General features: G+C 38.1%; 1 protein-coding gene across 3 annotated transcripts; it reads right to left on the bottom strand.

The window, feature by feature from the left end:
• Positions 1–1,154: 1,154 nt before the first annotated feature.
• On the bottom strand, positions 1,155–20,799 carry ano5a (anoctamin 5a). 3 transcript variants are annotated; one of them, XM_088417141.1, is made up of 20 exons: positions 20,625–20,799; positions 18,647–18,708; positions 13,328–13,429; positions 11,589–11,660; positions 11,232–11,516; positions 10,956–11,075; positions 10,188–10,303; positions 9,958–10,092; positions 9,772–9,877; positions 9,620–9,680; positions 9,277–9,428; positions 7,722–7,799; positions 6,866–7,088; positions 6,583–6,761; positions 5,706–5,803; positions 5,487–5,617; positions 5,198–5,403; positions 4,883–5,076; positions 4,642–4,747; positions 1,155–3,962 (listed from the first exon to the last, which is right to left on the bottom strand). In XM_088417141.1, exons 1-20 carry the CDS (start codon positions 20,689–20,691, stop codon positions 3,756–3,758), a joined length of 2,700 nt encoding a protein of 899 aa, XP_088273267.1. In that variant the 5' UTR covers positions 20,692–20,799; the 3' UTR covers positions 1,155–3,755. The 3 variants fall into 3 exon arrangements, with proteins under 3 accessions (XP_088273267.1, XP_088273266.1, XP_088273265.1); XM_088417140.1 differs by having other exon boundaries at positions 18,647–18,711; XM_088417139.1 differs by lacking the exon at positions 7,722–7,799 and adding an exon at positions 8,609–8,689 and having other exon boundaries at positions 18,647–18,711.
• Between the last annotated feature and the right edge of the window lie 3,865 nt (positions 20,800–24,664).

The raw sequence follows: 24,664 nt of genomic DNA on the forward strand, positions 1-24,664 counted from the left end.
CAACGTAATTATCTCAACAACGTTTGAGGTATTTTGTGATAGCTGTATTCCTTTGTCAATTTTGGGGGGGCAGACAGGGTGATACTAAATTGCTTGGCTCTTTTCATAAGTTTATGAAGTTAATGTTTGTATATAATTCATTTCATAACTAAATTATCGTTTATATAAAGTTAACACCTTTAAAATGATTTTGCCGTCCACTGAAAATGACCACATCTGTGCAGGGCTCAGGTAATGATGAGTCACAGCTCAGCTTGTGAAGGTCACATGACCAACTCTACAAAACCTCACAAAAGATAAACAGTGATTGGTCATTACTTGAGCCTTGAGCACATGCGATGTAATTGGAAACTTGTGTTTTTAAAGGTTATGATGAAAAATAGTTGTGCATACCTGCACCTTACAAATCCTGCACAGAGCAGGAAAGCTTATAAATACATAATACTTAACACTACATGTATGTATGTATATTGCATACAGTTGCTTCCACTCAATCTACTCCATAATATGCTTAGAATGTAAATCTATTCATTTATTAGAAGTTCATTATTACTGCCCTTATTGCTCGATAACTGTTTTTTTAATGTCGTTTTCTTGCCTACTTTATTATTTGCTCGATTGTGGAATGTAGTCTGCTTCATTTAATTGTGTAGTATTACTATGCATATGACAATAAACTCTTGAAAATTAACTACAGACAAAATGTTAACTTTTTACTGCTGAAAATAGCTTAAGTATGGTATATCCTTAGCTCTCATTCAACATCAATTCCTTGTAAGGCTTTTGAGCCTCTTGAAAAGATGTTTTATTGCTTCAAGTACTTATTCAAATGAATAGCCATTGAATAGAAATCTATCTATCTATCTATCTATCTATCTATCTATCTATCTATCTATCTATCTATCGTGATTAAAAGTCGTAGGGGAGTAGAGAATACACATACATGTACTGACCATACATGTTTCCCCTGTTCTTCAGTCTGCCAGGTGAAGCGAGCATGCCAATATATTTGAACCACACCCACAAGTGCGAGAAAACACTGACTAGGAACCGGCATCCTTTCAGCCCATCTGTTGTGTGAATTTTCATGCTTGCCAATGTCCTCAGCAAAGCAGCAGAATGGCCAGTTATAACATTCTGGAATCATGCAGGCATGGGCTCAACTGGACTTTATTCTGGAGACTTGGATACAGGAAGTGTTTAAAAAAAACAAAAAAACAAAAAACAGAATCAAGTGATTGGAGAGCACATGAACAGTAAATAGCTTCACCTAGCAAAAGTATAAAACATATTACAAAAACAACAGACATCAAAATGTTTGCTAGTCAGAGAAAAGAAAAAAAAAACAAGTATAAAGCTCTCAAGAGATTAGCAGACTAAATGATTGAATTACATATCTTACTTACAATTTAAATACTTCAAGACTAGACGGTCGTAAAAAACTAAATATCCTTCAAATTAACCTCAATCAGATTGTCACACGTTGCTGCTTCAAAACACCCAAGACTGGATGTGTTGTTGTCATGACAACTGCAAAACTGGCATGCTTATGAATTACAGTAAATCGGTTTTCATCAAGTGCCTTGTGCCATTAAAAAATAATCAAACTGTGTATTTCCTCGCAAGCGCCGACACATCTGAGGATGATGGTGCACTGGAGCAAGGTCAAAGGTGGACGGCCCGTTTTCATCAGCTCCCGCGTGTTGGTAAACACGGGCTTGTTAAACAGAGATCTCTTCACTCTGTCAGGACTTTCACTTCTTAACAACCTGCAGCTGTTAAGCCTGGATGTCAAACTGCCTTCTTAATCACAGTGGTAATATCAGATTTTTGCAGGTTTCACAAAAAGCTCACCATCTCAAATGAATAATAACAACAACAAAATTATGTCTGTCTTCTATTAGCACGCTGCCCTACAACGTGTCCCATATGTTTTCATGCATATACTGTTTTTAACGGTTATCCTATTTTCGATACACTAAAGATGCATTCTTACTCACTCACTGCCATTGACTATTCACATTTTTTTTCCCCGACTGGGTTAGCAATGAATGACTTAAAAGCAAGCAATTGAAATCCTACCGAGGCTTACCTCAGGAAACAATTGAACAAAAAGAAAAATCATGAAAATGTTTTTGGAATGCTAATAAATAGCACAAAACCATAATAACGGGTGTTGTAGTGTTATATTCTTTCAAGCAACAAATATTTGGACGCAAATGATGCCCGTGTGAAGAGATAAAAGAATTCTCACAGGCATACATTTTTTATCCTCGGTAAAGAACTGCTAATATTTTGTTTGTTTTCAGAGGAGTGACATGTGACTGTCACTGTTCTGTGTATATCCTATCTGTCTTTTGCTGCCCCCAGCTGGCGATGAAGCACACACCAGCAGGAGCAGCACAACTGTCAATTGGATTGAAGCAAAATATGTTGTTTTTTTTCCGTTTTTTCTTACAGCCTATGAGATTGTCATTACTATAGGCCCAGGGGTGTTCAAACCTTTTTCTTTGAGAGCTGCACACAGAAAAATAGAAAGACGTTAGGGCTGTGGCTTTTTGTTTTTGTTATTTTTACTAATTAAACACTGTAAAATGAATCAATCAAGTCTGCAATTACACATACTCTATAGTGTAGTTACTTTAAAAAACAGCTCAAAAAAGGCTTTCTGTTAAGGGTGATGAGTTAAGGGTGATTTTTTTCACACTTCTAATATTTTTGACCATCAAATTTTTAAATCTTTTTTTTTTTTTAATATCATGGCACGCCATGTCAAAATGTAATTTCAGTACATGCTGTGTGAAGCTAAAATGTCTCGATTGGTGACAATGATCCCTGGGCCATAATTTGGACACCTCAGCTCTAAGCCATTCTAAAGCCATTATACGTAATAATATTAGTGCTAAACACTTTTTGATGAACGCTAAACGCTATAAGATTTTTTTGTTTTTGTGGTAACAGAATAAAATAACTTGTATCCCAAGTCATCACTTCAGCAGTGGACACACATTATAAAATGTGTTTTAAAAAATATATCAATGGAAACACTTTTCATAACAATATATGTGTGGAAGCATATGGGACATCCCGTCTTTATTAACTCATTCAAAACCCAGGTATTTTTAGATCCTTCTTTAAACTATTACCGGGGAAAAATACAGGAAATTGGTGCATGGGAGTGAATATATTGACTTTGTAAAGATGTATAATTACATATTTGGGATTGAATGAGTTAATAAGCAAAGGTCAGGGACGGCGGCAACTGTAAAAATGGAAAAGAAATCGAGCAATTCATCAATCATCAAACCATAGCTGTTCATACAACTGCACATAGGTTGAGCAGACTGACATATAACAAGTAAGGACAAAATGTGATATATATTAAGGCATCTACTCATAAGCTACTCATGGTAAATAAATAGTCCTGAAAGTTGTGGCTTGTCTTCCATTCCCTTACAGCAAAGTGTGATCATTTTCAGCATTACAATGACAGCATAGAATCAAAAAGCCATAAATAAGAGGCACATTTTTTCAAGTCATCTAGGTTTTTCAACATGCTTGAAGCAGGATAGCCGAGGACGAAGCACTCCTCGAGCTCCCTCATAAAGGCTATGCGTGTACAAGTGCGTGTGCCATTAGATAATGACGCATAAAATACAGTCAACGCCAGGGACCAAGATTGACATGATTAAGCAGACGCGTCTAATATCACGGCCATTACGTCTTGCTGACTGAGCGGCGGCTTCAACGTGCTATCAATGCTCCGACAACACCTCGTGCGTTGTTTCCGTGAGTGTGTAATCGTCCTGGTTTCTGCCCAGTTGGTTTGTCAGCTTCTCCACTTCGTAGTGGTGCAGGTACTCCTGGACCAGGTAGCGCTCTCTCTTTATGCGATCCCTCACGTCGGCCGGAACGTCAGGAATCATCCAGGCCAAAAAGAACTTGATCAGAAAGACCACGTGCTGCGGAGGAAAATGGCTGTTATAAACAGATGAGTACTGAACTAGGGTTTGTTTGTGCAGTAGGACTTATCTTAAAGCCCTTGTGTAGGGCTGCCACTCAAATATTTTATAATCAATTGTTCTGTCGATTAATTTGAATAATCAGACATTTTATTTTCCGTAAGGCTCTTAACAACATTCTTGGATTACTGTTTGTAAATGATCAATTGCTCATTCAAACAATATAGTATTGTGTAGTGATCGAAAAACAGCTAAACAACAATTAAACGATGTAAAATGAGAGTGAATGATGTACTCATCAATTCTTTTGAAATTGATTTGGGTTGCACGTTGTAGATGTTTGCAAATGTCTTATTTTGAGTGAACATAAAACAAAGTTGTTTTCATAAAGGACTTCAAATTATTTACATTACTGTTAGGATACTGAAATCAAATGATTTGAACAATTTAGTTACACAATGCCTATAAACAATTACTTGATTATTAAAATGGTTCTTGATTGTCAATTAATCTATTAATTTTCACAGCTATAATCTGATTTTGATTGAGCAATCATAAAGGACTGCAGGATATAATCTATAAAGGGTCTGATAATCGGAGAATTTGAACATTTTTAGGTTTGTCACTGAATGTGGTCAGTTGGTGTAGATATTGCCTTTAGGTCAGCCAGTAAGGTTACCTCCATGATGATGATGAAGATCAGCTTGGCAGCAAAAATATGCCAATACTGTATTGTGTGGGTGTACTGATTTTCATGGCCGGGAGGGTAGCGGTAGTCATGGTACCTGCATGATTAGCGAGTTAGCATTAGCATTCAGTCAACTGTAAAAAAACAATTTGCATTCTTAAAACATCGGCGGGAAATAGCATATAGCTAAAACACACAGCATCACCTGTCAATATCTGGCCCACGCTCTCACCTGCAGGTTGTAACGGAGGAGTTAAACCAGGGCGGCATCTCGTCGTCCTCTGGCCTGTTCTCCAGTGGCATTTCTGAGATCTTGAACACAGACAAGCTGTTGTTGATGTAGCCTCTCATCGTACCATCTGGCTGGTAAGCATACATGTAGACGAGTCGGGGAATCATTTCGGAGGTGTAAGCCACAATGAATGCCTGCAAAAAGACAAGGACCAAGAAGCACAATAGTTACGACAAGAGGTAATATCGAACAAAAATATTTTAAAAAATCGTTGTCGTATAACCCAGTACAACAGTGATCGAGTCCACCTCTTACATTGGTAACAACAGAGAGGATGGCGATCCCACTGAGGATTTCCTCCCAGGCTCCGATACTGTGAGCTTTGGATGCCACTGGACGTCTGAACTGAGTGGTTAGTTTCCAGGCATCTACTCGTATCTCAATGATGTTGTTGAAGAGAGCCAACAGGGGAGCCAAGGGGAAGGAGGCCACAAACAGAGTGATGAAACCAAACTGGATCACTGACGCACAAAGAAAAACGAGGAAACCAAATTACGGAAGAAACAGTACCCTCTGCTGGATAGTTATGGAATGTCTATTTTACCCATTTCCAGGTACTCGTAGAAAAGTTCCAGCTGCCCAACCACCTCCAAGTTGTAGTCTTGCTCCCAGCGCGTGTACAGACTCTCTGGGTGGCTCCGAGATCTTCGGCTACGCCACCAGTTCCTGAACCACCTGTTGACAATGAATTAGATGACAAGCACACGATTATGTGATGCAGAGAAATTTGGAAGTATTGTAGCTAATATTCTGCCATACTCACGGGACCAGAGACTCCTGGATGTTACCCCACACCTGCTTACCAGTCATCACTATGACCAGTTGGGTAGTCAACTCAATCAAACAGCCACCTGGGTCACACTGAATGTAAACAAATGGAAATTGAATGATACAAACCGAACAGACTGAATTTAGGGATGGGTGGTGTAGTCAAAGTATAAATGCCTAATTTTCTTTCAGTTATTAAAGGGGAAAAAAACCACGAAACATTCATATAAAGGTCGGAGTTTGGTTTTTTTTTAATTCTGTGGAGAATATATAGACAAGATAATAAATATTGATTTATGATCAGTTTTGATGTAAACATCCATTGCTTGTGCAGAACTAACTTAAAGGAATAGTCCACGTATTTTGCAATTAATATTTTGTCTATGATTAATTTGATAACTACATTTTTCATGTACCAATAATGCTTTTTTTAAAACTCATTTTTTACTTGCTGACGACTGTGGATGACATCAACAGTGCTCAAGGCTTAATAACCGATCAGGTACATGAACAATTAATTATAGAAAAAATAAGTGGACTATTTCTTTAAATGCCACAGTGAAGTTGTTAGTACCTTTAGTAAATATGTCTTGTAAACCTTCCACACTTTATTCTGCCACTTAATATAACATATGATAAGATATGATTACTTTATTGTCTCCAGGAGGAAATTTGTCTTGGGCAAAAATGCTCTGACCACAACAAACATATAAAAACACACACACATTTAAAAAAAAAAAAGGTCATAATTAAATAAGCTATATAAATAGCAGATTTTCAAATCTTCAATTTTTGAAATGAATCCAATTCATTCCATTTATGGCCCAGCCCTAACTGAAGCTCTAATTGAATCAATACTCATCTGGATTTACCTCTTCATTCCTGAGTTTGGTCCTGGTGCCAAACATGTAGGAATAACCTCCAGGATAGCCAACAAACTTGCCCTTAAAGAAAGCCACATAGAAGCAGGAGGAGTAGTAGTTGACAAACTGGAAGAGGAACATCTTAACTGTCAGCTTGTTCTCATACTCCACGTGGGTCTTTGGAACTTCTGTGGCAACGATAGGCAAAAGACAGAGAAAGATTGAGCCATTTGAATCAGCTCACTAATATGTCACAGAAGACAGGACTACGCCATTTTGGTCATGCCCTTACCGAGGTCAGTTATCCAAATAGCCACCCGCTCGTACATGACGTTCAGGACCATGATGATGACAAAGTTGATGCAGGAGCCGGTGACGGCCGTGGCCAGCTGCGGGGTGATTGCGGAACCCATCTTGTTCAGGTGGGTGTGTTCCTTCATGAAGCTAGCAAAGGCGGCGTATACCGCAAGCCGGTACGCAATCACTCCAATGATGCAGGAAATGGTCAGAGCGATCTTTGGGGACAAAGATGACAGTGAATGTGAACAGATGACTGCTAATAAAAAGGAAACGAGACAAGCGCGACTGTTATAAGTGCAGATGGCAAAATAGAGACACGCATGCGAAGCAAGCTGGAAGCCTGAATGATGCACGAAAATAACTGGGCCTACTCCGCCAGCGCAGTTGGTAAACTAAATGTGCCAGTCAATTCTGGTCATCGTTGCATGATCATAGGGTTGTGACAAAAAACAATTTCAAATGGGAGCTTTCACATCTTACATATTAACTCATTCAATCCCAAAGACATTTTTTTAAGAGTCCAGGCATTCAATCCCATGTTCTTTATCTATATATTTTTTAAATCAAGTGTTTGCCTGAAAGATGGTAAACATGGCTGATAGTATCTGAATTAAGTACTAAAGCAATCAATTACTTTAGGTAATTAATCACCTCAAGTAATGGAATACTATGGGTAGTTAAGTAACTGATTACTTTGGGGAATCAAACACTAAAGTTACCATACCATATCAGTCTTTTACTTGAGCTTTGCTAACCTCTTCGGGATAATCTTATTGTGATGCATGTTAAAAAAAAAAAAATCGAGGAAGAGAAAGTAAACTTTAACATTTTATGGATAGAATGCTCACCCACAACAGGACAGTTGCTCCAGACAGACATATTTGCGCACACCTTGCTGTTGTTATGGGTAAGTAACGCTCCACTTCCTATGACATGAGCAAGCAAAGCATGTACAGGAAAAAAAAAAAAAAAAAAACTCAAGTCACACTTTGTTAAAGCCTGAAAAGCCACTCCACAAGGTTCCTTTTAATTACCATTTTGGTATGAGGCAAACCAATTATCGTAAATTTCGGACTATAAGTCGCTGCTTTTTTCTCACGCTTTAAACCCTGCAGTTTATAGTACAGGGCAACTTATCTGCCACCAAGCCACCAGGGGGCAATCCACCAGGAGACAAAGTGAGACAGAGACGCTATTGAACTATTGATTTTGAGTTTGAACTGTTATATTACTCACCACCAGGGGGCACTCTCAACTACTAAACATAATCTGGCGTTTAAAATTGGGTTGGTGCGGTATTCTTACAATCAGAGTGTGTCAGTGTTGTGTTGAAGATAAATTGGTGCTGCTCTTATTTCTAAACATGCAGGCATGCTCAGTCTGCAATGAATGCATAACGTTGCTGTAACCAAGCAGGTTGTGAAAAAAACATTTTAAACAAAAACAGAAAAAAAAACCTCCATGAAAAAATTTTACATATAAATATCTGTTGTTACAACCTGCATCTTATAGTCTGGTGTGGCCTATCCAGAACAAAAAACGATTTTCTGTTCAATTTTTGTTGGTGCGCCTTATAATCCGAAAAGTACGGTATTTGAATGAAGGCCAAATTACCACAAATATATATGATAAAGGAACAGAAGCAGGAAGCTTGTGCTTGTCTTTTTCAGAAATGTCCACACAAGAAAACCTCTCCCACATTCGACTGGCAATCCATTCGCAGAATCACCCTTACCCAGAAAACCACGGTGACCCAGCACAGAAATAATTTCCCTATTAGATCAGTCGGAGTCCTCTCAAGAACCAACTCTGATTCCTATAAGCGGGCACCATGTAGTTAAGGCAAATTTCTTGATGACGCTCCTTGATAACGTGTCCAACTTAAATTTACCTGTTAATGTCACTTTTTTTTTAATCCAACAACAGTGGTTCCTTGAGTTACGAGTCGTAATCATAATTATACATTTACATAATTACATGCAAATCACATGTATCTCGAAACACCTTTCCCCATTAAAATGAAAGAAAATGCCATTCCAGGTCGTCACAGAGGATAAAGATAATTATGATTATTATAAAGGTGTTGTTTGTATGTTGTATGTGTAAAGGTGTTGCTAAACTGTGATCAATGCTAGTTGCGCAAAGAGTTATATACTGTATAGGCTATGTTTCGCATTATGTGTAAATGTTAGCATGAGGCTAGCTGATTAAGGGCAAGCTGGGTGGTTTAAATATCTCCTTGTTTTGTGTTTGGCTTGACAGTGAACTTAAAACTGGGAATGCCATTAAACAGGTGATTACTGTAAGTCTTTTGCTCAAGACACCACTGTATTCTAAATTGCAGTCAATCTACTCAAAGCACACATGGTGTAACAGCGCTGTACTTCATGAGCACGTAAACACCTGCGTGATGGGATTCAGCTTGCGACTGGTGCACTTGCTCTCGTACTCCGGCCGGAGCTGCAGTCGCTGCTGCTCCTCCTCAAAGTCCACCAGATCCCACTCGTACGCCAGACGGGCCTGACGCCTCTTCCAGAGCTCAAGGAACAATGTCACTGCACAATAAATCAGTGCACCGTCAGAGGATGATTTCTCAGCTGACCTACAGTAACTATCAAAAATACTGACTTGGAAAACATGAAAAACTCGTTGGCCACATAGCGCTTTGCTGTGACGTGCAAGTAAGTGTGTGTAAAGTCATTGACAAGTCCCACTAGGTGGTGCTGCATCTTAAAAATGTACTCACCCCAGATCCCCATGAAAACAGCAAAAAACAAAGTTCCTTTATTGTCAAACAGATTTGATTGCTGAAAGAAAAAACATTTTAAGAATGGTAAGAGATTGGTGAGATGCAGTTATAGCCTTTTAATATTGTGCAAATCCCCCCAAAAAACTCACCCATGAAGCATTGCAGGTTATGTTGAGTTTCCAGTAGCTACATTTCTTGTCACATAATGGACACATGACAATATTGCCGCCGATTTGATCGCTGCAGATTTCTTTACTAAGCACAGTTAGAATTCAAAGCGAAAGATCAGCCTGATTTTTCATGTTCTTGTATAGTGCACTGCTTCCCAAACTCACCTCCATTCGTTGTCTTTGTACGAGGACAATCCGTACATGAAACAGAGTGTTCCCACCACCGCGGCAAAAAACAACATCTCCGTGTAGAACCCCAGCCAGGCAAAATAGAGGCCAATCCTCTCCCCATAGTACTTCCTGTAGAAAGGAAAGGCATCATGTTTTAGCTGTGCACTGTATAACATGCTTATGCAAAAAACATTGTATGTTTTTTTTTTGTTTGTTTTTTTTACCTTATGAGGTTGAGGGGCTGCTGTTTGAAGAAACATGAAAAACTGGCCCAGTAATGATAGAGATTGTACCTTTGACTTTCACAACTACTATCCTTAGATTTTGTCCAATATCTGCACTGTATGAGAACACATACACAGGACACATTAGAATAATGAACTCATCTCATTCAATCCCAAAAACATAAAACATATTTTCCGCACTATAAGGCGCACCTAGAAAAGCCTTATTTTTTTTTAAAAAGCTGATGGTTACTCCTTATAATCAGGTGCGCCTTATATATGGATCAATACTGAGTTTGGGATTCGGAGATGGGGAATGACCAGATAAAGTAAGCTTTACTTGTTTCTTTTGTGTGTTTATAGTTGAACGAGGTTGGTCATATTGACATTGAGTTATTGTGCTATTGAGAGTTTAGAGTTATTATTTGAGTTATTATTGTTATTACTTTGAGTATTACTATATTGTGATTGAAAAAGTTTTAAAATATGTCATTAATTGAGGGTGTGCCTTATAGTGCGGAAAATACTGTACCTAAAATAATCACTTACTTTAGAGGTTAATTGCACAAACATAATGGATTACTTTAAAACGTAATTCATTAATTACAAGCCATTTTTGGACCCACTTTTGGAAAAAAACAAATGTCTGCACTTTAAAAAAAAGGAATTGGGGATTGAATGGGTTAAGCTTAAACTCTCCTTTTTGAAAAAAAAAATCTGATCAGTATATGCAATAATTTTTCACTATGTTTAGCAAAGGGGTCTCACATCGTGCAGTGGAAATGCAGCAGTGTAAGTGCCGTTGTTAAGCAACCTCTTGATTCCGTTTTTGTCTTTTTCTGCGCATTCATCCTCCACATATGGACATCGGGACAGGATATAGTATACCTTGGCAAAAAGAAAGAGAGACTTAATCAAAGGGCAGAAAATGGTATGCCTTTAGATTTTTTTTTCTGAGTAGATTCATTATTGTGCATCCTGTGAGTGTTATTGAGCATTGTCGATTTATGTCCTGATTCGAAGATTTGCTTAAAACATACTTACTATTCTGTTGCGTGTGGCTGGACTAAAGAATGTTTCTCTGTCAGTGATGAGGAAAAAGTCAGATTTGCTCTTATTGAAGGTCGCTGTGAAATAGTCCGGATCAGGATTCATGATTTGCTCCGGTAGACGACAAGGCGTTGCCAGCCAATTCATGGGCATGGCTTTTTTCTTTTCTATGTCACTGGCCTTAAAGGGCACTTTAATTTTCAGCACATCTGCGTAGGTGCTTAGCACTTCCCACGGCGCATGGATCTTCACAAAATAGGTCTTTCCATCTTCTGATTCCTGAAAAGTGGTCATTTGCTTTTCAGGCTTCTATTGTGGGGCTTTATTAAATCAATGACCATGAACACATACAGATTTATCTTCCGTCTCCAGCTGCAAGCCGACTTTCTCTAGGTTGGCCTCGTACAACCTCCTCTTTCTTCCCTTGGGGTAGAAAAAAAATGACATTCATTGTTATGATACTTTTCCTAATCACTGTTTTCAAAGTTTAACAATTCTGTAAACAAAATGGAAAAGATAGCAAAAACATTTGAGGCTGAAATTGTTTTCCAACAATTCTTCATTATCTGTACTGGGGTTCTAAGGCTAAGATTAATAACAGCTATAACAGCGGGAAAATACAGAAAAACTTGTATTTATTTCAAGTTTTATGTTAAGAGTACTGACAAACTTTGCGTCTAGATCAGGGGTGGCCAAATTCGGTCCTCAAGAGCCACAATCCAGACTGTTTTCAATGTATCTCTTCAACCAACACACCTGAGTCAAATCAGCGTCGTTATCAGGATTGTGCAAAGCATGCTGATGAGCTAATCATTTGAATCAGGTGTGTTAGTTGAAGAGACACAATGAAAACAGGCTGGATTGTGGCTCTTGAGGACCGAACTTGGCCACCCCTGCTCTAGATTATAAGTGATTTTCCAACGGTGGCTCAAAAAATGGCATGTACTTAATATGTGTGCTTTATCTCACTGTGATTCTCAAAGTGTGGTGCTAGGTGCTAGTAAATGGACTTTCACTTATATAGCACTTTTATACCTTGAGTGCTCAAAGCGCTTTACACTAACTAGTCATTTACCTACTGAGGACGCAGCATCAGGAGCAACTGGGGGTTCAGTGTCTTGCTCAAGGACACTCAGCTGGGAGACGACCACTCTACCACCGAACCATACCGCTGGAAATGGTACACGGGCTCACTCTAGTGCAGGGGTGCCAAACTCATTTTTGTCATGGGCCATTTTGTAGCTACAGCTTCCCACATTGGGCCGATGTAATGAGGAAACCAAATCAATTTTTAATCATCTCATACTATTATTACTGTACACACCAGATATATATATTGAGAGAGAGCATAGTTTAAGAATGAAATCTTTTTCTCTTTCTTTTTTGATTACCACTTAGGCCTTGTACAATACTAATTATAATGTTGTTCATTAACCACTAATCTAGCCCATTAAATGCTGTGTCAATCAGTTATAGGTGGCTGAAAATTGCAGATAATAGACAGAATGCAGCCGCCTGTTTCCTTCTCGTTACAAAAAAATGGTTGTTTCCACCAAACCAGTGAACTGCAAAAAACCACAATCACAAAGTCAAGTGCTAACAAGCGGATGTGAAGTCTAACACTCTACAATCAAACTTTAGCGCTCTCAGCAGCTTAACAACACTTGCCACAAAGTTTGCAGAGTCTGTGCAAACATCTTGACTCAGTTCACAAAATACCTCCACAAATGCAAGTGACCTTGTCAGAAAGAGGGTCACTTCAGTAAGCTGAGTAAACCTCTGTCTCTTTTTATCATTATTTCGCTATCTAGAGTATGTTGCTGCTGATTCCCACTGGGGTCACAGGACATCCTGTACGAACCGGTTCTCACCAGACAAATCAAAAAGGGCCTTTGAAATGGAAAAGGGGTGGGCTATTGTTTGAAGGCATTTATTCTGATTTCTGTTATTTCAGACCATGCACAATAATATAAATTCTCTTTGTTCTACTTAAAATGGAATATAACAAAATTACTATAATTAAATAAAATCTATCTATATACGGATATAATTAAAAATAAATCTTAAAAATGTACACTCCTTTTTCTTACCTGCTTGATATCACTTTCCTCCGTGTAGGCCAGAACAAAATCAATCCTGCGCACTCCATCGCGGAAGAACACCAAATCTTTGCTCTGCTGTTGTTTTTGGATCTATGACAAGACAGGAGAGGTCACAACATGTCCAATTCTCATGTGATTAGTATTCTTAGTCTTTGACTGCAATCATCGCCACACAGAGGCACACTGTGTTAGTAGACAGCCCCACAGCATCACGCTCAGGTACAATAATATTCATAAGTCTGAAGAAACACACATTATGGCATTTTCGGCTTGGAGACAGAAAATAATGTGAAAGTTCAATGGCGATATTAAAGTTAGACGGGCATAGCAAATGGCAATCCAAGATGTCTGCCAGTGACCTTCAGCATCCAAGTTATTTTGATTAGACATCTGAGGGCCATGGAGACTGTTTGCGATCATGTGACTGCCTGGCTCCGTTTGATTGGGGAAAGGGGAGTCAAATGTTGCCAGTGTTTATGTTAGATTAGTGAACACTCGTGATGACTCTCCAACACAAGTCGCACACACACACACAATGACACACAGATATAAATAAAGGGAGAAGAATGTAGCTCAATATCGCAGAACAAAAGTAAACTTTCTTATGAAAAATACTCAGCTAAAAATAAAAAGTATGAAGCCAATTATTTTGACAAGTTGAAGTTAGTTAAGTAAATGTAATAGATATAGCAGTACTACGTACTACTGGAAACCATAGACTTCAGTATAGGATGGACTAGTAACAATGGACTTTCACAACACAAGTCAGAGGGCAGCCACATTACGTTGACGGTTTTATTGCCATAATTTCTGTTCGATTTTCATTGGAAACAATAATCTGTGCGTGTTTTATGCTAGGATCCCTTTATGGAGTAATGACACACTTCTGTTTGCATTGACGTGTCAAGGTATACTTAGTTCCATGAAAAGATTTAAAAAATTAGAGATTCATTAAGAATTGTCATGAAGTGATTTAATTACTCTATTTAATCTCACCTGAATTTTTCAGAGAAAAATCCACAAATAATTAGAAAATGACAAAAAAAAACACTGTCCATCCTGTCCGTTGCAGACTTGCTCAAAGGTGGGATTTGACATGAAATTATGAAAATAAATACCAGTATAAGCAGCACTGAACCATATCATATAAAAAATATAATAGATGTGTATTACATTTACACATATAACTTTATACTACTACTTACAGTATATTGTATATTAGCAGTGTACTCACTTCTGTTTTTTTTTTTTTTAATGTCAGAATGGTTGCTGTCAAAACCATGCATATGCATTTGTCTAAAACTAACATTCAGCATTGCCATTATGATCAAGTTAGAACCATGGAGTCTAATCATGGAAAAGTGGACTATATTAATAATCCAGACTCAGAAACCTGGTTTGACATTGTCCTGCGGTTTAGCATTTCTCTCCTGTAACTCATGCACTTGTTGGGGCTAAACTTGCTATAATGCAGGCTGTGTAAATGTCAAGGTACTGTGCGTGTGTTAGCCAGCAGTAGCCCTGCAGAGCTTTGTTGGAAATAAATAAACTGTACAAGAATGCTTCAAGAGAAGACAGGACAGGATGTCTGCTGGCGGCTGGTGCTTCTTCAGCTGTTCGGGCAGCTAAACATAACCATGCACTACTTCACCACATCACCACAGTGACAACATACTTTCAGTACAAAGACAACACCGACCAGCACCGCCACGCCTAAAAGCTAGAGTGGGCTCTGTCTGTCTGCACTCTGCGAACAGGAGAGAATGCACTTTACCTCCATGGCCCTCCTCCCTTTATCGCTATGATGCATCAGGGAAAAAGCCGGCTTCCCAAACGAGAACTGAAAGCATTGCTGCCCTCAAGTCACACTGCACCGGAGGAGCTCTGTGCAAGCCCTCACAAGCTCACGTGTCCCGATAGGACTAAAAAGGTGGAGGGGAGTCAGGAGGGTTAAAAAAGGATGATGACGTCATATTAGGGGAAAATGCTATCTGCTAGCAAGCTAATTCAATAAGAGCCATGTCTAATATATGGAGTGGAAGCAAACTACAAAAAACAGTTCAATCAATAATAATCCAGTCTGAAGAGGCTGATAAAGCGTGAAGCTCTGCGGTCTGGCTACTCAAGAGTCTAAAAGCAATCAATCAATATATGCAAATCCTTTGTGGGGAAAAAATATGAATCCTAATTTGCTAGTGAAGCCCTTAATTCCAAATGTTTAACCTTTTCAACTGCTCTTATCCCATATAAAGACTGACCCCACATTTGCTCTTGGATGGAATTACTTTATGCTGACCATGTGAGGGCGGCGGCCTTCCTTAACAACGGCAAAAACACTCTAATTTGATGTAATTACAGATCAGCCATATGAAATCTGTGCTTCTGTTTGGATCCACCTCTGCCAAGTGGAGCGACTCGAGTTCTGTCCAACCACCGCTAACCCCAAACTACTGGGTGATGTCTTGCTTCCTTTCTTGTAATGTATTATGTATGTGGTATGTGTAAAACATGGTATAACTCGGCGAGTTACTAATTTCAAGGTGAAATGTAAAAGTAATATTTTTAATTATGTCTTTTTTAGAGGGTGACATTTTTGGAACATAAATACTACTCAGAAATTCAGAAAAAAAGGTTACACACCCCTTTTCAAAGCCAGATCAATTATTTTAAGGCTTTATCCACCAATGTGGTCTACATCCAGTGTAACTCAACTGGAGAAATAATCTTTTCAAGAAAAGTAAAATAAAAATGCATACCCTCTGGGAATGTGGCTGAATTTAGAAGTAACCAATCACATTTGTGTTGAATACGTGCCAGCACATACTGCTAGTTTTTACAGTTCCTCTAATTCACGCCAGATAAAGCTCAGCTTTTCTAGTTTTCAGGGCTTCCGTCTTATCACTCTAATCTACAGCCTAGACCAAGGGTGCTGAACGCGCTGATTGATTGTGAAGGTAGTATTGCGAGATTGCACAACATCCATGTGTGACATAAAAAAAATAAAAATAAAAATATGGGGCTAAAAGCTAACAGGGGGGTTAATGGGGCTAAATAATCAGTAAGCAGATTGGCATTCCTTCTCTCATGTCACCATTAGTTACTTCTGTGTATGTATAGGCTTTAAAACAAAGGTAACGTGGCAATACAGGAAGAATCGTAACTATTACTCCATGCGCCTAGTTGCCTACTTGGAGGTGCCAAGTTCAAACATTGGGAAATGCTTTTGTATCCTTACCGACTGATGCTTCGAATAATGAATCATTCTGACCCTGTGTTTGCTGTAGGCCATAGTTTGAGCTGTGACATGTGACTACAAAAACATCAAGAAAAGCCTATTAGAACACCTGAACTTCATCAGAAGCACCTGAAATTGTGGCAGGTGTGTACTGACATGCATTTAACATGAGTTTGAATGTGATTGGTTCATTCAGAACAAGTAACAATCCCACCAAAACGAGCTTTCTGTACTTTTTTTTTTCATATTTACTCCTTAATACATTATTCAGTAGATTGCTGGTAATAAAGTGCAAACATCTAGCTGCATTAGGTTCAATGAATTCATCCATGACGCCGAATGTCAATAAATGCAAAAGAACACAAAAACACACACATCAAGGACAATAGCAAGTAGTAAACAAAAGTTATACTCTAATTGCCGCTTTGCTTAGTGAAGCATAAAATGATCACAGGTGAGAACAAAGCGTTTTTAATGAACTCTCATGATGCAACACCCCAGCATGTTTCCATGACTCAGCAAGAGTTAAAAACATGTTACAGAAAAGCAACTGTTTCTAACAGATAGGCACATTGATTTCAACTCTGGCAGACCATTCATTTTCTGAACGTATGCATTGAATTGCAACACATCAAAAGCATGTTTTTACCATGCCATACCCTCGAACGAAACTTCAGGAAGAGTGCCCGCTTTTTCCAGAACTGTGGAGGAACATAGTTGACAGTGAGAGTGAACCTTATAGTAGAGTCCTAAAATGCTAACCTAACGAGCAGCTCAAGACCAATACCTTATCAAAATGCAAAGAAATAAGCAAAACATTTTCCTCCAAAAATGACTTCAATCTAATGCGTCAACCATAGTCAGGACATCAGGATGTGGCCCAGTTCAAAATTTGAGCACCGATGCATCCGATATCAAAAACATGCGAACACCGCAGCAACATGCATCTGTGTGTTGGACTCGTGTCTTACCCCAGTCAAAGAACTGATGGGCTCGAAAGTGTGAGCGTCCACCTGAACTTCGTCACTGTGGTCTGACGAGGCCAATGTGGCCAGGCTGGTGCTGAGAGACTCACAGGTCTCCATACACACACCACGATACTTAAAAGGGGGAAGAGGACACACGAGCATCGTCATCGCAAGTATTTAATGCAGAGAATTATTAGCTTGACGCTAGAGGTGAGAACATCTTTACAAAAAATTTAAAGCAATAGATTTGTGGTGTGGTAAAGAAAATTAAAAGAAAAAAGTAGTGCATTTTCATCATGGACAAAACTACTGGAAAGTGCATATGGAAGAACATTCTACTCAGTTTCAACTTTTACGGGAAGATTGTCTTTCTTTGGAAAGGCCCTGGTTTGCAATCTTAATTGTAGTTCTTTTCATTCCTTGGTCAGTTTTTCATGGACATGGGTAAAGTCATGTTGGAACAAAAAAGGCCTTCCTCAAACAGTCACCATGAAGTTGAAAGCATATAATTGTCCAAAATGTACTGAAAAGAAAAGTGCAAATTATGTAATCAAACTCAACCCCTTAGTAACTATTTGCTGAGGTCATCTAAATACTTTAGCCCAGCGTTTTCTAGAATGGTGATACGTTAAGGCACGTAAGGAAGTGTGTGAGATTTTAATGACAGTTTCTCCAGGGGTCAGAAAATTCATTCAATGCTTTTTGATGATCTGACAAAAGTTCATTTTTATTCTCAAATTATGAGCAAATGAATTGGAACATAAAACTTATTGCTAGAATGTGTTACAGTGACTCTTTTTCAAAACATTGTCTGCCCTTATTTTTTTTTAACAGATGTGCATTTTGATTGATGCAGTTTTCCAGCTGAGGAGCCACTAATAAAAAGTTGGTATAGCTAGCACTACCAAAGTCATTCCAAAATGTATTAAATCAGACACGGATGAGAAAGCACTATTGTTTTTTGTTTTGTTTTGTTTTCCTTCGAAAATGCTTGTTGCACTAGCTATGGGAACTTGGCTGAAAAATGATTTCACAAAGGGTAGGTCAATCATTCAAAATAACGTTTAATAACCACTTCTTTATGTAATTGCATTAAGCATTTACCCTTGCATCTTGTTGATGAAATCCTGGGCTGCCTGAGTCGTGGTAGAAGCCATTCATATCTTCTGCTAGACAGCAATGAGATCCACAAAAACAGCAATAAGTCATTTGCACATAAAGAAATTAAGCAGCATGTCAGTGGCATTCAAATTGAGTTATAAAATGATAATGAACAGCTGCAGGAAAGCATAGCACAGCCAGTGTTGTGATCTATTTTGGTACTAGGGTTCCCACCAGCCACAGAATGTGGCTATGACACAGTTATGGTGTCAAGCAGTGACTCAGTAACAATGTCGAAACAGGTGAGATTTGACTGGCTCAACATATATGTCCACATTCACATGCCTTGACTGCCCAACAAATGAATTCATAGCCAGTAGTTGGACACAGGACATGGACTTAGAATGCATTCATCACCCTTAAAATTCAACACTTACACTAAACCAAAACAAAAAGTAGAGCTTGACAATATGTAAATTATTTGGATGTTAAACATGAGCATTAATACAAACCACAAAGATGTAGAATTCTAATTATCAATGCATGTTTATGGTATGGTATAAGCAATCATACTTTTGCTTTGCTGTAATATCAACAGCGGCCAGAGGCGGCGCCAAAAAAACAAGATCAAGCACTAACGTATGTACTGTAAAACTGAATCATCTCCAAAACATTATTTGGGGTACAGCCCACGCGGCCCGGTACTAGTTGATCCACGGACCGGTACCGGAGCGCGAACCAGGGGTTGGGGACCACTGCTGTAAAAGGTTATTGTGAAGGTAGTATTGCGAGACTGTTATATAATAAAATCTCATACAACTGAGTCTATTTCTGCCCTGTTGGCACTTTGCCCAGAAGTAAGCTACAAGCACGTAGCTTGATAGTCACAAATGTGTTCAGTAGACAGCAGGTGGTAGTGGAAAAATTTGCAATATTGTTTTGTCAACCAACACAAATGCATGCTTTTCTATTCAGCACAACCATGGCAGCTTTGATTTGCAGTCGAATTTACACCCGCTCTTTGATGGACCAAAAAACTGGATCCATATTACCAGTAAACATGAAAAATAATGAATACAAAATGGAGTTTACATCTTCCAAAAGATAAACATTTGACAGATTTTGACTGCATTTTGGAAGCATGTTCATATATCCATCTGCGCAGAACAAATTATGTCTGAACCAGAGGAATTTTTCGAGTGACTAGTGGCTGCCTGTCTGTGAGCTTGTTTCCAGAAAGAAGGCCAGCTGCCAGACTGACAGGCGTTAAAGTCACTCTTTCCATTCACAACACAGGAGAGGTTGAGAGGTCGCCAAATTTAGAACACACGCGTAGATGTGAAAATAATGCTGTGCATGTACATATATGTGAAAATATATTGGCAAATCTTCAATTTTGAAAAAGCAAAATAAAGGTTGCTTGAGGTCCTCTTCGCTCTCCTTTGGGGGGGGCTTACCTCAACTTCTTACACTTTGAAAATGCCAACAGACAACTGGTGGGACAGCAGGCAGTCAAGAAAGAATGATCACAATAATCAGAAGAACAGCGAGTTGTTTTTTTTTTTAAACTAAAAATAATATTATTAATATTATTCCTGCTGTTACTATTTTTGTGTTATTTTACTTGTGTAGCACGTTATTTCAGTATTTTAATTGCTGTCCTCCTGAAGCAAAATTACTTAGGTCTCAAAACTTAACATTTTATGTGATGAGTTACCCTCAGTTAAAAACATACATTGCATATGTAGTGGGCAATTTTAGCAGTGACATAATGCCATTTTTTTCAGCTGACTGGCTGAAAATAGTTGAGCAATTACTAAGTCAATATGAAGTTGGTTTTGCAGCCTTATAATAGAGCCCCCAGCGTCAAAACAACTTGTATGCTTTGAGTGGGTGTCAGTACCGTCTAATTTAAAAAAAAAAAAAAAAACTTGACGAGTCGTATGCAATGCAGACGGTGCAGATTATTAAAGGTACTCACCGTTGTAGGAATCAGACGGGCTCATCTCGATCAAACTATTCTCTCGACCCCAACCGGATCGGTGCATGTTGTGTATTTTCACTAGGCAAAAGGAGTCCGTTAATCCACATCTAGTTGATTTCGAGTCCCGAGCCCAACGACCTCCTTCCTCGGGGTCCTTCTCCTAGGTGACTCAGCAGCCTTGGTCTCGGGGTCCCCTCCACCCAGTGACCGCCGCCCGCTACCGTAGGACGCCCCGACTGCACAGAGGGAGGTCCGCGAGGGGGGTGGCGCCCCGTCCCAAGCCAATAATACGAGTCCGACTGGAACCCGAGTGCCTACTTGTAATTTAGATATGACACCCAAGGGCACATAATTAGCACAAATTGGGCTAGCCGGAAGCTAACTAAAGATGCTCCGCGCAATTCAAGTAGGTGGCGCAAACTGCGCCTGTATAAATTAAGTCAATGATTTTGAACCGCTTTTATGTTTCTCCACCTTGCAACTAACGCGGCGTTGTTTCACATTTTCACGTTATTAAATTACATTGTCACGCTCTGATTTAAGGATGTGACGTCACACGTCAGCCAGTCATCTTTCGATAATTTGTCACCATGACTACAAAAGGTCTTTTTTTCTTTTCCTTTGTTGAAAATAACCATATTCGTAGGATAGTACAAACAGAAAGATGAACTCTACGTAATGTCCTATGTATTTTGACAAACTAAGATAATACAAACAGAAAGAAGTACACTGAAGGGGCCAATTTTGCTAATCTGACGTTTTTGCTTTGGGGTCCATCCGGAGAATTTGCTAAAATGAGTGCTTAAATTGTCTAATTGTTATTTTCATTCAACTATTCTCAACAGTTCTTGAGACAATGCACATATTTTATGAGGAAAGTCTTACCAAAATGACTTAAATGTCACTAAAAGATTATCCTGCTAAAATAAAGATCTCCATTTGCCCCAAAACTGACCTATTTGCTGGCTTTGTAGGTTTTTTTTTTCTAAAAGTTGCCTCCAGAGCACTGCCTAAATTGGAAAATTGTACAGTAAATAGTTTCAAGGAAGTATATTGTGGCGATTCGACTGAGACAAGGTTTATGTGGATTTTGTGGAAATACGTTATGTTTGGGTTGTTAGTGGAAGTTACAGATTCTTCACCATATGTGCTTGCTCGTGCTCATTTCTGGTGCTTTTTTTTTAATATATCTGTATGTCATTTATTTTTAAGACTTTCAATTGATGTTAATGTATATATACTGTATGTATATCTTTGACATACATACATACATATATATATATATATATATATATATATATATATATATATATATATACATATATATACATATATATATATATATATATATATATATATATATATATATATATATATATATATATATATATATATATATATATATATATAGATTTGAAACTGCCCACAAATAGATGCACAGCTCAATGGCCCATTCTGTCATCTAGTGGAAGGGTTAAAAAGAAACCAATTATGGTAAATATATATATATATATATATATATATATATATATATATATATATATATATATATATATATATATATATATATATATATATATATATATATATATATATATATAAAATAAAAAACAAGTTCAATATTTGGGTCAGTTTGAAAAATGGATAGGTTCAAACAAGACAAGATGTGGCTTTACACTCAACAATCCAGATGGCTCAAATTGACCCGAACGTTGGGTCGGTCCTTTTTTGGCCCATAATCGGGTTATTATTGACCCTTTTATTTATTTATTTATTTTTGAGTGTACGCTATTTGTAGAATGTAATCATTTTTTGAAAAAAAATCTAAAATTGGATAATTGCCCTTGACATATCTGATGATGCTCATGTCATACTGTAAAACCACTCTGTATGATAATGTTAAGCTCCTGCAGACATCAGCAAATATGTGCACATTCCAAAGTGGTTATATACAATAGATAAAACAAAATACAATCTTATTTTAAATTGCGCCTTTAAATTACCTACATGTTTTTCTAAATTAATTTTAGAAATGTAGGTGCATTTGCCTAAACTTAAGCAGAATACCACAGTCAATAATACACAGGCCCCCGGGGCAAGTTATACGTAGTATGTAAAAGGAAACCACTTTAAAAAAAAAAAAGTAATCTCTTATCTGTTTGGCAATAAATAACTCCACAGCTGCCCTCAGCAGGGCTGCTGCTGATGGCTCCAAAAATGTATCAAGTAAGGAACTACTACAAAGGTGTACTGAAGATTTTTCACGAGAGCATTTTTGCATCTGGTGCAGTTTCACAGTGTTTAACCTTAATTCCACTCTGCACCCAATCCTCCAGTTCAAGAAAGCTTCTCACTTACAACCTCCCATCGCCATCTCCCATACATTTTCTCTGAGTTTAAATTTAGTGTCAAGGTCCTCTTGCTGTCCTTCATGTGGCCTCCATGTTCCTGTACTCATGTAATTACACTGGGCTCCACTGCCGGGTGTGGCAGCATGCAGGGAAATACAGCTACTCATTTGTCCAAACCACTTTTTCTTCACCCTCATATTGTGCATTCCCCACAACATGTGGCACTTCTTGGGTGTGCACTGCCAATGTCTAATGGTAAACATTTGCCGGTAATGACAAGACAAGCAAGACCCCCATTGATTTTGCACCGGTAAAATATACACTATGTAATCCAGTAAATCACGGTCGGAAAATAAAGTTCAAAGTGAAAAAATATAAACTAGGGTATACTTCTTCATGTTGTGTAGAAATGACAAGCCTTCTCTTAACGTTTTGATCAGAATACAAGGTTAAATGATATTAATATGACTTTGGTATGTGTCCAAAAACTCCCAGATTTGATCCTCCTACAATCTTGCAGGCATTTGTGTGGAGGCCCAGCTTAGTTTCACCGGTGAAGATGAAAATGCTGTGGTCGGATGAGACCAAAGTTGTTGGCATCAACTCGACCTGTCATGTTTGGAAAAGGAATAAATGTTTTTGCAAAGGGTACCATGAGACAAAACTTACGATCAGTCAACAAAAGAATATATCAAGAAGAGGGGCAGTTAAAACAGTGAAGTCACATGAAAACAACACACACACACACACACACACACACACACACACACAATAAGGGCTCTAAACGTGGAACAAACCACTTGTATTTTGTGTAAACAGAAACAGATTCAAAGACATTTAAACTAAAATATCGACAGCATGGATATTTTCTTTTCAGAAATCAATCATTTAACTTCTTTTTGAGAAGTGAAGGATGCTGACAAGTGCAACAGTAACATTTTGAATTGTTTGGATTATTCTGCTACTTTAAAAAAACAATAATGACATTTGTTGTCGCTTTGGCTGCATTTGAGGAGGGTGGGAGAGAGTTTTCAAATGTGACATTGTCTTGCTCTCTGTATTTGAAAAATTATTAAAACTTAAGCATGCTTGTAGTGTGACTTGACTGGTCAATGTGCTGCCCCCTAGTGGCACCACTCCTTCCATTACAGTCGTTTTATTCTCATTTTGTGATTTTTTTTTTCTTTTACATTTCTTCTAAGTTTGTGTCTATGTTGCTTTTGTAATTGCATCCTTTTTTCCAGGTTGTCTGATTCTTAAAAAAAAAAGTTTATGCCCTTAATTTCACAAGTACTGGTAGAAAGTTGATTCAATTTAAGATGTAAAAAGACAAACTGCAATGTAAATAGAACGTCAATGCTATTCTATTTTTCTTCAGGTTTGTGTTCCTGCACAAACATAAATCAATCCAAATATTTCGGTTTGCTTTTTTTTTTTTTTTTTTTTAATTTGTGGCACTGACTGTGAAATTCAGTGTTTGGTTGTAAGATCAAATAAACGTAAGAAACGTTTAGTCCGCATTTTCAATGTTGGAAATCGCAAAAATATACCCTCACAGTAAGCCTATGTCGTACTTTCAACCCAGGAAAACAACAAAAACAGGTGACAGGAACAACAGGCTACAGAACTACTATGACAATGACAGTTAGACCATTAGACATTTAAACAATGATCCAACGAGAACTG

Source organism: Hippichthys cyanospilos, chromosome 6, assembly GCF_059441005.1.
Source record: "Hippichthys cyanospilos isolate Australia breed blue-spotted pipefish chromosome 6, RoL_Hcya_1.0, whole genome shotgun sequence".
In the NCBI taxonomy this organism is placed as follows: Eukaryota; Metazoa; Chordata; class Actinopteri; order Syngnathiformes; family Syngnathidae; genus Hippichthys; species Hippichthys cyanospilos.

What these genes read in the sequence shown, in the direction of transcription:
- ano5a (XM_088417139.1), bottom strand. Translation starts at nt 20,691, where the DNA reads ATGCACCGATCCGGTTGGGGTCGAGAGAATAGTTTGATCGAGATGAGC. An exon ending in TACAAAGACAACGAATGGAG is followed by an intron (nt 9,878 to 9,957) that starts GTGAGTTTGGGA and finishes AACTGTGCTTAG; the next exon opens with TAAAGAAATCTGCAGCGATC. An exon ending in TCCTCCGTTACAACCTGCAG is followed by an intron (nt 4,748 to 4,882) that starts GTGAGAGCGTGG and finishes CTAATCATGCAG; the next exon opens with GTACCATGACTACCGCTACC.